Genomic DNA, 16,280 nt, shown 5'->3' with positions numbered 1-16,280 from the left:
AATGTTTTGGACAAGACTAATTCAGACATTTAGTGCTGGACTGTGGCTTGCACAGAGCGACTGGTTTCTTTTCTAACCAAAGGGGAACCACATAATAATTGCAACTAGACAAAATGCTGGGGTATTCACAAAATGCTGGAGTAACTCAGCAGGTCAGGCAGCATCTCGGGAGAGAAGGAATGGGTGATGTTTCGGGTCGAGACTCTTCTTCAGACTTCAGAGTAGATGCTGCCTGACCCGCTGAGTTACTCCAGCATTTTGTGTCTACCTTCGATTTAAGCCAGCATCTGCAGTTCTTTCCTACCTAATAATTGCAACTCATTGCAAACAGATGCAACATTTTAAGAATAATAACGATATCAGTTTTCGACTGGATGTTTGCATTTAAACAGAGGTATTGTTCCTTTAGTGTAAGAAAATAACTGCAGATGTTGGTACAAATCGAAGGTATTTATTTCACAAAATGCTGGAGTAACTCAGCAGGTCAGGCAGCATCTCAGGATATGAGGTATTGTCCCTTGGTCAGTGCCACGTGACGCGACTGACGCTTATCCGGAAGCGACGCCGAGCCGGACTCTTGCTCGAGTTTCCATAGCAACCGAGCTGCGGCCTACGTGGAAGAGATGAGCCTGGGCCTCACGTTTGCTCGTTTCGGGAGGACAGCGACCGCTCGGCTGCTGCTGGCGGCGGCCTCCGGATGGCCGCGCACGGTTCTCCATGCCGGTGCTGGTCGCGAAGGCGGGCGGTTCGCGGTGCAGTGTAGAGGCCTCCGCACCGGCCGGGGACAGCGGGCCACCGTGGTGGGCGCAACCCAGGCCTCGGCCACACACTATCAGTTGGTCTACACCTGCAAGGTGGGCAACTGACCCGGGGGGGACAGTGTCAGTGAAGAGACGGCTTCTACCCCCGCCGTGTGTTGGAGAGGCCCCGCTGTTCACTCTCCCACTGCAACCAGGGGGTTGCAACGAGTGTGGATAAGTTATTGTCTCCAGAGAGTAACCTGGAAGGCGGGGGAAAGCAGATATTAACCTGGTGGCTCAGCAAGGTCAAGGAGGGTTCCATCCTGATCTTAGCTGCTGTCAGTATGGAGATTGCACAGGATTATCCAGGCATGGATAATGGTGCTCTTTATCATGGTACATGTTAAAGAGCATGGTGCTCTTCCAAATTTGAAAGATGTGCAGATCTTGATTTATTATAGCCACCTGCACTTGGATACAGTGAAAAGGTCCATGCTGACCATCAATCACTAGTGTTATGTTATCTCACTCTCGCATCCACTGCTCACACACGAGGGCAAATTTTACAGAGGCCGATCGAGCTAGAAATCCACACACCTTGTGAAATGGGAGCCAACCGGAACATCCAGAAGAAACCCACGTGGTCGCAGAGAGAACATGCAAACTCCACACAGACACCACTTGTGGTTGTGAGTGAACCTGGGTCTCTGGCACTGTAAGGCAGCAACTCCACTGGGTTTGATGGGAATACTTTGAGAGCCAGGGGAGACTCATCATAGAAAGGTACAACACAGAAACAAGCTCTTTGGCACATCATTTATACCATTGCACATACACTAATCCTAACCAAATCTTTTCAATGAATTCCTTCCTCGATTCTACCACTCATCTGTGCACACAAGGGGCAATTTACAATGGTCAATTACTCTACCAACCTCTGTTTTGAGGATCTGGGAGGAAACTGGAGCAGTCAGAGGAAATCCATGTGGTCACCAGGAGAACGTGCAACTCCATACATACAACACTGTAGGTCAGATTGAATCTTGGCTGTTGTGCTGTGAGGCAAGCAGTTCCACTATCTGCACCACTGCAATACCCACAACGACTCTGTGTTGTGAGCTACATGAAAATGTGGCGAGATGGGAAAATTCTTGTCTAACCTCCGAGGTGAAACAGGGCAATCAGAGGCCGGAGGTCCTGTGTTCAACATCCAGTGTTTATTTGGAAAAGAGCACAAGATGAGGGGAAGGGGTGGTTGTGAGTGGGAAGAAAGGTTTGCTATCAAGTATAGAAATGGAAAATAGAACCAGGCATAAAGGCAATGTAAGCAGTGACTTGGGCATTTCCTGTTAACAATGCAGAAGTGTTATCTTGTTTTAGGTGTGCAATGCAAGATCTGCAAAGAGGATTTCAAAGCTTGCTTATCACAATGGAGTGGTTATCGTAAAGTGTCCTGGGTGCAGCAATCATCATATTATAGCAGACAATTTGGGATGGTTTTCAGACCTAGAAGGAAAAAAGTAAGTTCCCTGTTTGGTTAAAATGGTGTAATTTTACTTACAATTTCAGCGAATTAGTGGGGCTCAATGTTGGCATCTTCACTCTCCCAATCAATTGTAGTTTTCTTCTGTTACTTCTTTTTCCTAAACGGGATAGTGATGAACTGTAAAACAAAAGTAGCCAGGAATGATTGAAATGCAATGACCAGATTTGCACAAAAACACCTGGGTATGTTCAGTAACTTATCATGAAAAATTAACTCTTTTCAAGTAACCTTATCTGTATTTCTACTTATTGTCAGCTATAAGTAGACTTTGATAAGGCCATACATAACCTTCCCTATTTTTCTCAACCACCTCATTGCGGATATTGGAGTTTTTCTCTGGAACTGGTACGCTACAATGCCATTCCTCAAGTTGAACTGCAGAGAAAATCCTGCTCCACTCTGGTCTGCAAACCAGGTTTTCAGTTTACTGTTCAATATAAAATTAGAGTACAGCTTTTAAACATCTGAACTCAATGTGGCTCAATTGTCCTTCATCTTCTAACCCCACTTGAGGTTTCTTTGATTGTTAAGGCATCATTTTAATTTTAATTTTGCTAATGCCATCAGGAATATCGAAGAAATATTGGCTGCAAGAGGAGAAAAGGTTCATCGAGTGATTGGCGATGGCTCTCTGGAAATTATGACAGATGTTGACAGTGATAAACCTGAAGATTCAGCTGAGGGAGACATTTCTAAGGACCACCTGAGCTCTGGAGATCAACCTAAATCCTAATACTGTTGCCAGCATAGAAAGTTTTGATGAAGGAGAAAATCACTGGGGTCCCTGGAATTGCCTCTTTATTTAAGTTCAGCTGATCTGAGGGAAATTCCACAAAGTATGACATTATCCACCAGTAAACTTAAATGAATGTGGATGACACATACAGTATCCCGCCTGTGGTGTATATGATCTGCAGTAGCAAGAGTTCAAAAGCCTGTCTATTCCAGAAAGGATGAGGGTAGCAGGTGCATGATAATACCAAATGCTAGTGCGCCTCCAAGTCATACAGTATCCCGACTGGAAATATTCTGCCATTACTTCATCATTCTGAAGTAAAAAAGCATTGTGGAGCAGCTATGTCTCACCGACAGCAGCACTGGACAACTCACCACCTTTGCCAGGTCCATTAGAGATGTGTCCATGACAAATGTGGCTACGTCTGTAAATAGTTTGAACAAAGGCTTGGAGCCAGCAGACCTCAGCGATGCCTGAGAAGAATTATGGAGTAAAACATGCAAGCCAAAGATATATATTTTTCTAAGTGCATTGAATTGTTCCTTCAGAAATAATAACAGCCTTCAGAGAAGCTCATTCACAGGAAGACATTGGGTAGCAGATTAGCTTGTTCAATATTGTCTGACATTCTGAAAAAGGAAGAAATCAAGATAGAACAGTTCAGTTCTAAACTGAATTTTCTAAATTTCCTGAAATGAAAAAAAGATTGCCAGTTTGCATCACTATAATTTTCAGGCAAATTGTAAATAAGGATTGCAAGTCTCGACTGATTTGTCATTCTTGTCTGCTTAAGTCTATGGATAGAGTTTGTTATTACAAAACCTGTCATTACTTTGTAGAATTATAATAAAATAGTATAAAATACGACCTCATTTTGTCATTTATTTGTTTCTTATGGTAAGCTGTCAGCTTGATGGTCTGCAACAAATGTTAAGATGTCATTATAGAATTCATTGAAATTTTCTATTCACTGTTCTATTCTGATACATATTTATATTTCACTACTTGAATTTTAAGTCATAACATGAATTTGTGGATGCATTAATTCCTCCTGCTGTTTGCTATCCCCCAAACCATTGCTAGAATTACAGTGCTTACCATTACGATAATTACTCTTTAAACTTGCTTTGTTTTTGCATAATATTCAAGCGATATGAAGACTACTACATTTTTCTTTCCCCTATAGTTTGATTTTGCATTTTCCATTTGTCTATTTGCTGTCCGTCTGTCATCTGCAATTTGATTTTGCATTTTCCATTTGTCTGTTATTTGATGCTAGACAACAAAATTCTGGAGTAACTCAGCAGGTCAGACAGCATCTCTGGAGAAAAGAAAGAGGTGACGTTTCGGGTTCTTCATTTTAATGCTGCCTGTCCCGCTGAGTGACTCCAATATTTTGTGTCTGTCTTTGGTGTAAACCAGCATCTGCAGTTCCTGCCTGCACATCTCTGTGAAGGTGGCACGACCTCACCAACATGGCGCGACCTTCTCAAAATGGCGGTCGTCACGCAGGGCGCCCGCCGAGCGTTGATTGCTGGCGCTCACTTTTAACGGACAGCTCGGCTCGCCATAGAGAAAGCGATCCGTTCGGGCCCCAACTCCAATCGGTCTCGTCAGGAGGCGGGCTGTAGGGCAGCAGGGACCGGGGTTGGGGGGGGGGGAAGCACCGTGTCCGCGGCCTGTGTTGTGGTGAGTTGTTGTGAGGGGCGGTGAAGGCCTCAAGGTGTTCCCCACCAAGGTGACAAACGGGCCGAAGAGCAGGGGGTAAACGTGGGGGAAAAGCGGGTGGTCCTAACCGGTGGGTGCTGGAGGTCAGAGATCCGCCTTCTGAACCTGTGCAGCAAAGGATGGGAGGGATGAAATGGGGGATGGATTTAGTTTTAAGTTTGTTATTATTATCATCACGTGTACGGAGGGACGGTTGAAAGCTTTGGGTGCACTCAGATAACATTGCACGTAAATACAAATAAACAAATCAAACTCAAAAGTACGATTGGGAAAGCGAAGAGAACGGTACAAAGTGCAGAAAATGGTTCTTAACATCAATGGCTCAAAGGAAAGCTTTGAGTTAACTCTTTCTCATTGATATATTTTCATTGTATTTAATTAATACATGAAAAAAAATGCAAGTACCTCATTGTAATGTAGCAGTTCCTGGCAGAGACAAAAGGTCCAATGTCCGAAATGATGTAGGTTGGTGAATGGAGCAGTACCCCAGCTTGTGGAAGGACCGTTCAAAAGTGTAATAACAGAGAGGAAGAAGCTGTTCCTGGAGATAGGCACAAAAATGCTGGAGTAACTCGGCGGGACAGGCAGCATCTCTGGAGAGAAGGAATGGTGACGTTTCGGGTCGAGAATGTTCCTGGGTCTGGTGCTGTGTGCTTTCAAGCTTCTGTCTGACTCGAGCAGGGAGAAGGAATGGCTGGGATGGGAAAGGTCCTCCATTATGTTGGCTGTTTTCCCAAGGCAGTGTAATGGAGTCAATGGTTGGGTGTCCGGTCTAAGATGGGCACTATGTTCAGAGACTAAATTGAAAGATGTTCTGCAGTCCTTGCCTACCTCAGTGGCAAGCTCAGTGATGTACAACTCTCAACTCTGATTTGGAATGGTGAAGTCTAAACTGGGACACAAGGAACTGCAGATGATGGCATGTTGAGCAAAGAACAAAGTGCTGGAGGAACTTAGCAGGTCAGGCAACAATTATGGAGGGATTGGACAGGTAACGTTTCACGTCAAGACTTTCAGACTAAGTGGTGTTTGTACGCTCTCCCCTTGACAATGTCCAAATGTTCCTGTTTCCCCACTCATCCCACGGGCATATGAGTTAGTAGGTTTGTTGGCCACTCGTATGTAGGTAAAATCTTGGGGGAGTTAATGGGAATGTGGGGATAATAAAATAGATTAATGGGATGATGGGTGGGTGCACATTAGTGTGGGCTTGGTGGAGCAAAGCATCTGTTTTTATATTTAAGGTCTCAGGGCCCCGTAGAGGCACGAACACAATCTGCTGATGCTCCACGACAAAGGGTCTAGAATCTTAAATGTTAAGCCTGTTTCTCTTTCCACAAATCTTATCTAGTCTGTTGATTGTTTCCAGCAATTTATCTCTTTATTTCAGATTTCCAATGTCCGAATTAAAAATTCCATGGCATTATTTTGCAGAAGAGTCCAATCTTGTAACATGGAGAGTATGACAGCCATTTGTTTTTAGCAAGTTCCCGCTGTGATTAAACCAACTCGCGTTTATAGTGAAGCTGGTTGAGAGGTAACTCGTCAAATAGTACAGTCAGATTGTCTATATCCACCTGACTGAGCAAAGCCACCGTAGTTTAATGCTGTGAAAGAACCCTCAGCAGTCCATGCTCAATCATCAGGACTGGAACTCAACTTTTGCCCTTTTGAATAAGTCTCATCAAATCCACAACTTTAGGTCATTGTCCTCTTTTAGAGTATTGCTGTGAACAGTGCACTATTGTCATCAAATCTGGATCAGGGCTGTACAGGAACTGTGATACCAAATTAAACAGGGGAATGCCAGAGAAACAGAATGGTTTGTCCTCAACAGAGGCTTTGCCCATGTGCCCCTCTGCCCCCATCTCTACGAGATCCAGGCCCGTCATGAAGTATTCTTCCTCCACCTCCGGGCCTTTTTCTTTGGGAAGGAGTCCTCGCCACGTCACTTATCCATGTTCTCCAGAGATGCTGCCTGGCCTGCTGAGTTACTCCAGCACTTTGTGTCAATTAGGGGAAAGCCACTCCTGTTGAACTGAACAACAACAAAGTGTTGAGAATGCTTTAATAACATGCTGCTTGCATATTGTGACTTTTGTCAATGCAGGGAAACAAGTCAGGAATGTCGCAGCAACGGACACTGCCTCAAAGTAAAGAGCTCCTGCTGCAGTCCTACAACAAGAGGTTGAAGGATGATATCAAATCTATTCTGGATAACTTCACAGAAATCATTAAAAGTGCTCGGGTACGTGGCAATCAGTCTGGAACAAATTGTGTGCACGGGTGTTGTGCGAAAGAGCCTCAATTTCACGTTCTAATCGTTTAAGATGGGTTTTTTCCTCCATTGATACATCAAGGCTCTAAAATGTACGTGGGCAAGATTTTCAGTAGTTGTCTGAAATCTATATGTATAGACTCTGAGGATTTAACTGCACAGTATGGATGCTCTATTTTTCTGACTGTCTGGTTGACAGATTGGGTTCTATGCTGTGTGGGGGAACAGCACAGAAGAGATTGCAACCCAGGAGAAAACAAAGATAGACACAAAATGCTGGAATAACTCAGCGGGACAGGCAGCATCTCTGGAGAGAAGGAATGGGTGACGTTTTGGGTCTGGACCTTCTGAAGAAGGGTCTCGACCTGAAACATCATCTGTTCCTTCCCTCCAGAGATGCTGCCTGCCCCGCTGAGTTACTCGAGCATTCTGTGTCTATCTTCAGTAACGTGGGAGAAGTTAGGTTTCTACTTGCATGGACAAGAGATCATGGAAGATTGGGTTATTTAGGTTTACTGTGACCTGGAGGACAATGGTCAGATTGCAGGACGTGGAGGGAATGGGTTAGTTTGGGGCCGAAGGGGAAGCATACTCTTCCTTCACACTCGCACATCCAGAAAAGCACAACGTTTCTTCACATCTGATCTCCACTTAGGCACTGGGTTTTCATTTGACTCGTACATTTGTATGTTGTGAGGGATTATTTATTAAGAGAGTTGAGGGTGATGGTGATTTGGGTAAGAGGGAAAGATCAGCCTTGATCAACCCCCCTGCTGTTTTGTCATGTGGAGCATTGATGGGTTGAGTTGCTGGTTTACGATGATTTGAATGAGGGCTGAACACTCGTTCTTGCATCCTGCTCCAGATACCTTGTTTCAAAATTCATTGAACTAAGAAGTAGCAAGCTGCCAGCTAGCTGGAACTGCCAGGTCTTGCAGGCTTGATGTGGACTCCCAGAAACTCTGAACTGAATGCTGAATCTTATCTTGCAGGTCGAAGATGAGACACAGGTCTCCCGCGCAACTCAGTGTGAGCAGGATCACTACGAGATGCACGTGAGAGCAGCAAATATTGTACGTACCAACAAGCTCAAACGCACAATTTTGTCAGCTTGGTTTTCTTTGTTCTCTGTCTCACTTCTTGGGCTCTGGCTACGGTACGGGCCTCGCATACACTGACCCTCACTGTGGTACGGGCCCCACACACACTGACCCTCACTGTGGTACAGGCCCCACACACACACTGACCCTCACTGTGGTACAGGCCCCACACACACACACACACACACTGACCCTCACTGTGGTACAGGCCCCACACAAACACTGACCCTCACTGGGGTACGGGCCTCGCATACACTGACCCTCACTGGCATATGGGTCACACACACACTGACCCTCACTGGGGTACAGGCCCCACACACACACTGACCCTCACTGTGGTACGGGTCCCACACACTGACCCTTACTGGGTACGGGCCTTGCATACACTGACCCTCACTAGGGTAGGGGGTCACACACACACTCTGACCCTCACTGGGGTAGGGGTCACACACACACTCTGACCCTCACTGGGGTACGGGTCTCACACACACACACACACTGATCCTCACTGAGGTACGGGTCCCACACACACTCATTCAGGTTCCATGAGCATTGATCAATCTTACAAGGACCATCTCATATAGATATCATTCGCTTTTATATTGGGGAAGAAATTCCATGAAATATTCCTGGCATTCCCCTTTTTAGACCGCTGCATCTCCTTTGCCCTTTAACATGCTTCTTCAAAAGTTGCCTGTTTGGTAGATTTTTGTCCAGGTCATCATATCTCCCATGTGTGGCTCGCACTTTAGTTTGATTAGCACACTTTTGCCGAGCCTTGGTTAAAGATTCAGGGAAGTATATTGTTGATGATGAGTCACTAAGCTACTTGAGCAATACAGGAATCATTTGCTTTAGCAAAGTCTGCATGTAGAATATTTCCACCCAGACTGATTCGGGATGGGACACCTCCAGTTGATTATCCACTGACTTGCAGCTGACTTCAGTGGAAGTTCCAGACTAACAATAAAACTCCAAGTGAAACCTGGAAACTTTAAATAATTGATCATGAAAGCACCTGCAATGGGAGGATTACAAGGCAGCACCAGATTAAAAATCATTGGTGTGAAACACTAGCTCAATTTCTGTCACCACATATGCTGCTTGGCCCGCTGAATATCCCAAGCAGTTTTGATTACAGCTGAATACAATATTACTCTTTATCTTTGGAACTGTAGAAAGCTAGAATTAGTTCCTCATCTAAATTGTGATGAATTCATAATTTTTTGTGTAAGGATTTGGAATAATACTTAATAGCAATTTGGCAGGTAATGTTTTCTTAATATGAACTAACATCCAATTCCTGACTTATTTTCATTATACTGTCTTAATGGAAGCTTTCAGTGTAAATTCATCACGGTGTAATTGCATTCTACGTTTGGGGGTCTTATTTTAAAGAGCTACGTGTCATTTATGATATGAACAGGATTTCGTAATAGAAATGTGCAAGTAAGGAATGAGAGGAATCCAAATTTTTAAAAACGAACTGGATTATTCAGCGATGAGGTCCGGAAGTACTCCCTTCACACAAACGTTAGTGAAATTGTGGAACCCAGTATCCCAGAAAGTTGCACATGATACAAATCAGTTGAAATTTTTAAAGCCAAGATTGGTTAATTTTTGTTATGTAACGAATATGCATTACGAAAGAGAGATGAATTTATGGTATCTGATGGAATAATGCAACATATTCAGCGACCTGGACACACCGCTATTTCTGTTTAATAGTTTCAGGCAGTTGCAAGACTGCTTTTTTGTTTCTACATCGCCAACAGCAGAATGTTGAACTGTTAGTTTAAAAAAAGGAATTAACTGCACATCCTAGTCTAAGCTTCCCTCGCCCACAACTCTAATGCAGGACTTCACTTGTCTTGACACTATCTTGACACTGGGTGTCATGCATAGAGAAATTGGCTTGGAAATGCATAGTATGTGTGTATGTGGCAAATCCTATCATGAGTGATAGGAGTAGAATTAGACCGTTCGGCCCATCACATCTCCATCATTCAATCATGGCTGTTCTATCTCTCCCTCCCAACCCCGTTCTCCTGCCTTCTCCCCATCACCTCTGACACTGGTCTATCGCTGGTCTTTTCTTTGCTGCCTTGCTTTAGGTGCGTGCCGGGGAGTCTCTGATGAAGCTGGTGTCAGACCTTAAACAGTTCCTGATTCTGAACGACTTTCCCTCGGTGAACGAAGCCATTAACCAGCGGAAGCAGCAGCTCTGGAATCTGCAGGAAGAATGTGACAAGAAGCTGATCACCCTGAGAGATGAGATTGCGATCGACCTGTACGAGCTAGAAGAAGAATATTACTCCTCCAGGTACAAATAGCACAGGACTACCCTTACTCGTCTTGAACGTGTCTGAGCGCCCACAACAGGGGGGCTGACATACTCCACAGTCTCACCTCCTCAATGTAACACTTTGTTAATCCCACAACGTAATATTCTTCTCTCGCCAAATTTAACATGCTGAGGTTTTTGCGTTGTAATGTTCTTGTACTGATTCCATTGCACCAGTGTATTTCCTTGACATGAGAAGAGGGGTGTCTATTTCAACATAATTTCCATAATGCAAAAGACAGACACAAGAAGTAACTCAGTGGGTCTCGACCCAAAACGTCACCCATTCCTTTTCGCCAGAGATGCTGCCTGATCCGCTGAGTTACACCAGATTTTTGTGTCTATCTTGGGTTTAAACCAGCATCTGCAGTTCCTCCCTACACGTTTCCACGATGCAGTTTATTGTCGATCTCCTTATGTCATGCACTAGAAATGGAAATCTTTCTTTCTTTCCTGCATATTATACTTTGTATTCGGGTTGGGGCTGTTTGGAGCACCTTTGCAGTACACAATCTTAGCTGACTGCAGTCTCAATCTGAACGCGATGGGTATTTTTACAACCCTTACCAGTCAGTGCCTATTAACCTTGTGTAGATTCTTGTATATGAGGGTCAGGGTAGCTTCTGTATTTTTTTAACACATTTCTTCCTCATTCCAACTCTTGTCTGATATTAATTCCTGATGCACAGCGGAAAATCATTTTTGCGTTGTGTTTACATGAAAAGTCTCTTGGGCAACCCTACCCCCTCATACACCATGACCTTTTAAACAAAATGTACTGATCCCTCATGGAAACCGTGGGATACAAATAGCCTGCTTGGAGGAGCAAACCCAGCTGAGGATGTTTGTCAATCTTCAAGCATTCCCGTGCGGAAGGGGTGTCACTAATGCAGCTTTGAAGATCGTCCTGACTGCTCTAGCACCTGTTAGTTTGCCTTTCCTGTCTCCTTGTGCAAAGGGCATTGAAATTTAAAACACACGTTTCACGTGAGGCAGAAACAATGCCCTCCACTATGCAACAAACCAATGCAATCATTTTGGATTCTGGACAGAATTTTCCTGCCCTATTTTATGCAATGATGTGATTTTTAAAGCACAAACTGGACTTTTACATATCTCACTATGATATAATCTTACACAAGTTTACCTATGCACTAAACCTTATTTGTCAGACGTTATAACGATGTGTGTGACACAAATTCCTGTGTCATAATTTTAGGGGAAGGGATGTAGTCCTATGTTTGTTTGTTTGATGCATGTTGACAATGTGGCCTTGAAGAGGCAACACTCCATTTTTAGATGAGCAGTATATTAAAGGGAATTTAATTTAACTATCATCAATGGCACAAAGCATTTTATACATAATAATCACTGCAGCAACATTTTATATTATATCATACAATATTTTTATATCGTTTGTATGCTGTGAAATGAAAAAAAAATTACTAAGTTAAAATTGTTGAAATTGAAGAACTGTATAATTCAGAACCTCATTCATTCCACATTGAAATGGGACAATAATACCAGCAGTGCTGATATTCGTGTGTTATAAGCATTGAACCTGCTTTACATCCCATCACATCACTGGCTGTGAATTCCTTGTGTAACTCGTATCATTTCTGCCAATTGCCTGATTATCCTCTGTTATAACAGCTGCAAGTTGCTTGCTCATCTCGTTCTGGTCCAGTGTTGGGCCGCTACGTACCTGTGGCATATCCAAGTGGCGTCTTAACAGAATATTAGTCGTAAACGAGCCACAGAGCCAAGAATGTTCAATGCCCATCCAATGTAATGCTGTGCGTACAACTCCTGTTGCGCAGTGCGCCCCCGTGATATCGCAGTGTTCTGAGCTGTACGCCCCCCCCCCCCCCCCCCCAGTATTCCATGCCGGTCCAGGTACTTCTCCCATTGCAGGCACCTCACGCTTTACACGGAGGTTACGTGTTTGACAAGCAGTGCATAATTCAAAGACGCACAAATTAAACATACACGACTACGCTATCAGCGGTAAATTTTGGATGTCCAGTTCCCTCCAACACTCCAAACACGTACACATTTGTAGGTTAATCGGCTTGATATAATAGTAAATTGTCCCTAGTGTGTGTAGGATAGTGTTAGTGTGTGGGGATCGCTGGTCGGCGCGGACACGGTGGGCCGAAGGGCCTATTTCCGAACTGTATCTAAACTAATCATTGCTGATGCTATTTCAGTGAAACACATTCTTTAAATTTTAAAGCTTTATGTCACTGAGGTCTACAGTGGCTTAAAGCACGGACTGAAAGCTTAACTTACCTTAATTAATGGGTCCTTCCAGTAGTCGTGTCCAGCTGAATGTGCATTTAATAATTGTCATTTAAATCTTGTGCCTTGTTCATTGTTCCCAGCATTTTAAAGAAAGTTGTTTTTATTTCTGTACTTGTTTATTTGAAAAATTATATATTATTTAGACTGGATGCTTAATTCTGTTACACATTCCAGCATCCTGCATTAAAGATTCAACATTTTATATACGACTTAAATAAAGTTAAAATATACAAATCATTGATTTCCAATTACTTTTTTTCCATTTAATGTTTCACCTCATCTAATTTAAGTTATACCAACTTGCCATTTGCTTTCTGTTGAGTTACTGTTCTAAGAGTTGTCTTTCTAAAAAAAATTTAATAAGCTTTTAATTAGTTGTGGTGGTAAATTCACAAAGAAGCCCACAGAAACTTGAAAACATCAGCTTTTATCCGCGTTATTACTGTTTGCTGATGACTTGTATCATAGGGAAAGGGTTGCTGCCTCAGTGGGACAGTGGTGAAGGAGCTTTAAAATGTATCTAACCTGTGCTAATCCAGCTGGGGTGTTTGATATGGTCTCTGAAGTGTAGTTTTAAAGCTTGCTTTCTAACAAAGAACTCACATTCCACAAGAACTTGCATTAGTTTGGAGCCTTTAATGCAACAGTCACTTGGAAAGAACGGGGAAAATCACTTGAATTTGTTAATACATGTTCAAGAGACACTGAGAATGTTTGTGCACCTATCCTTGTACAAGGACCCTTCAGCTCCACAGGTCTAGCTGTGGCTCTGAGTAGCTAAGCTCTGTGTGTGTGCTTCTAATATATGTGCAAAAATAAAAATGGTATCATACTGAGGGTGGCACTGCACTGTCAGAGATAATTTACTTTAGATGAGTTGAGTTTTTAGAGTTGTCTTTCTAAAAAAAACATAAGCTTTTAAGCAGAAGTTGTGGATAAAGCCAAAGAAGGCCACGGTCTTGAAAAGGTCAACTTTTATTGCTATTATTACTGTTGTCTGATGACCTGCATAGGGAGAGGGTTGATGCTAGGGTTGAAGGCCTCTTGGGTGTAAAAAAATCCCATGGCACTGATTTAAGCAATAGCAGCAGTACATTGATACCTGGCCAATATTTATTGCTTAACCAACAAGTCCAAAAAAAAATTACCATGTGGGCCATTATTGCTGTTTGTGTGGTTAAATTGGCAGACTCCTAATTACTACTGCTGACTTAAACCTGTGGGTATTAGCATTCTTGTGTACACCAGTTGATGAAAGCAAGTATATTAATACAGCAGGGTGGTTGAGAAGGCAAACATTCATGCAGAGCCTTAGTGAGCCCACACCTTGAGTGCTGTGTACAGTTTTGGTCTCCCTGTCTGAGAAAGGATATTCTTTCCATGGAGGGACTGCAGCAAAGGTTCAACAGACTATTCCCTGGGATTGACTGGTGCACAAGGGTAACAGGATTGGCACATCAAGGGCGATTGGGACAATTGGGCTTACCTTTGCTGGAGCTGGGAAGAATGAGGGGACCGATTGAAACTGAAAGTTTCTGACTGGAATGGACACATGCGACAAAGGTGTTCTCAATGGCAGAGATGTCCAGAACCAGGAATCATAGACAGGACCTGTAGGGCTGAGATGAGAAATATTTTCAATCAGAGAATGGGCGACCTGGATTCCAAATCCAGGTGGAGGCCAAATCATTAAATATAGTCAATAAGGAGATGGATGTAGCTGTTATGGGTGGGTCAAGGGATAGGAGCAGAGTGCAGGAATAGGGTACAGAGTTTGGATGTTCATTTATTGAATGGGAGATCAGCTTCGAAGGGCTAAATGACCTCCTCCTGCATCTGTGTTAAAGATATTCTGTTGGAGGTCCTGAGCTGTTGAAAGGCACAACAGAAATGCAAGTTCTTCCCTATCTTTGTCACTAACTCCCTTTATTTTTATTTTTGTTGCTCATACTCTTGATTCGTTCTTACATCTGTTGCTCTTCTTTCTTACGCCATCTTTGTTCGTGGCAAGCTACAGCCTGTGGGACGGTGCTGACCTCCCACTCTGCGAGGCGTACCGGAGACGGGAGGAGGAGGGGGCGCTCACGCCGGAAGAGGAGATGGCGGCGGAAATCGTGCCCTCTGCCGCGGCGGTACCACCGGGAGAAGCCAACGCCGGAGCCGCGCTCAACAGCACCACCTTGCAGCCGCAGGTGAATGGCCACAGAGCGGGCACCCCGGACCCTGTGTGAGGGGGGGGGGGGAGAGAGAGAGAACCTCTGGACAGGGCAAGTGAGATCGACCAAGGCCCTGTCCTCAGCGAGCAAAGCTTGACCACAAACGGAGCAGCAACACAGCCAAGTGAAAGCCTCGCTGCACATGCTCATGCCTCCACTAACACTGTTGACAAGATGCTGTTGACCGGGCAAAGGCGTCAATGTACAAACGACTAATGTGAAACTGTGAGGTTGTAGCTGCAGAACTAGACGGCCTCGCTAGCATCAGAGAGAGAGAGAGAGAGATGGATATGTATTACAGGTGGGTGCACCTTAGGGGGATGACACTGACTTGCTTGCCCCATATTTTGCTCCTGGTCTCACCAATTAAAGGGCAACAGGCCAGATGAAGTGGGTAAAGCTGGTTATCCTTTGCTCAAAGTCCAACTATTCTCCAAAGTTCCCCCAGGGACTCGGTGTCTTCACCATCCTCCCCAAAATCTTTTACCCCCTTTCAGACGCTGAACAACCCGCTGTCTATTTTCACCTCTTTTATTTGTTTTGAAATGGAGACTTTCTTTTGACTGCCGTTTGGTTAGTTATTGGTTTTTACTATTAGTGTCAATAACAGGGATCTCGTGGCATTGTCTGATATGTGTGCTGTGTAAATGTCATGACTACAGTTTCATTTAGTTGACCAACCAAGAGGGACAATGAAACCTAAGGTAGGAACCATTAATATAGTCTTAATTTCAAACAGCTCAATATCAAGAGAGCGGCAAGCAGCAAAATCTGAAGGCGAGAGTGATTTAGCACGACACTGCCTTGAAGCTGAATGACTAACCTCAGAATAATCTTCAACAGTATTACTTGACCCAGTCTTAATGTCATGAGTTTTGATTTCTTTTAAAAGAGAAGTCACGTTGACTTTGCGCAATAAAATAATTTCCCGATCTAAAGAGCTGCACCAGCGGAATAACGTTGTGTAACATTTGAAATTGTTAGTAAATTTCAACCGGAGACTTTGTCCTGTGTTTTTTATCCTATAGATTCTCATGCAAGTTAAACCATTGCTGTGAAGTCAGTGACCCACAAGATTAGTGAGGGGTGGGGAGGGGTTGTTTGTAATGGTCTATTCCTACGTGGTGAAGAGGTTGGGGTTCCCTTCATGGCTCCATCTGTTTTGGGGAGAGAGGATGGGTAGTAGTTGGAGGGGGGGGGGGGGGCAATGCTGGAAGAAACAGCTGGCATTACTGCTCCACTCCACAGGTATCCTGCACACACTATGATGCTTGTCTTCCATGTATTG

General features: G+C 43.9%; 2 protein-coding genes across 5 annotated transcripts; both read left to right on the top strand.

Moving 5' to 3' along the window:
- Positions 1 to 601: 601 nt before the first annotated feature.
- dnlz (DNL-type zinc finger) lies at positions 602 to 3,822 on the top strand. The gene is made up of 3 exons (XM_078426042.1): positions 602 to 854; positions 2,121 to 2,260; positions 2,854 to 3,822. The coding sequence occupies exons 1-3, from the start codon at positions 624 to 626 to the stop codon at positions 3,017 to 3,019; spliced, it is 537 nt and encodes a 178-aa protein (XP_078282168.1). The 5' UTR covers positions 602 to 623; the 3' UTR covers positions 3,020 to 3,822.
- A 719-nt stretch (positions 3,823 to 4,541) lies between these two features.
- Positions 4,542 to 15,985, top strand: med22 (mediator complex subunit 22). 4 transcript variants are annotated; one of them, XM_078426160.1, is made up of 5 exons: positions 4,542 to 4,711; positions 6,861 to 6,998; positions 8,021 to 8,101; positions 10,243 to 10,451; positions 14,794 to 15,985. In XM_078426160.1, exons 2-5 carry the CDS (start codon positions 6,876 to 6,878, stop codon positions 15,005 to 15,007), a joined length of 627 nt encoding a protein of 208 aa, XP_078282286.1. In that variant the 5' UTR covers positions 4,542 to 4,711; positions 6,861 to 6,875; the 3' UTR covers positions 15,008 to 15,985. The 4 variants fall into 4 exon arrangements, with proteins under 4 accessions (XP_078282286.1, XP_078282284.1, XP_078282287.1 ...); XM_078426158.1 differs by having other exon boundaries at positions 4,545 to 4,711; positions 14,788 to 15,985; XM_078426159.1 differs by having other exon boundaries at positions 4,697 to 4,760; positions 14,788 to 15,985.
- The last annotated feature ends 295 nt before the right edge of the window (positions 15,986 to 16,280 follow it).

This window comes from Rhinoraja longicauda, chromosome 31 (genome assembly GCF_053455715.1).
Source record: "Rhinoraja longicauda isolate Sanriku21f chromosome 31, sRhiLon1.1, whole genome shotgun sequence".
Lineage (NCBI taxonomy): Eukaryota > Metazoa > Chordata > Chondrichthyes > Rajiformes > Arhynchobatidae > Rhinoraja > Rhinoraja longicauda.
Note: the sequence above shows the minus strand (reverse complement) of the source record. Positions and strands in the feature narration are given on the sequence as shown.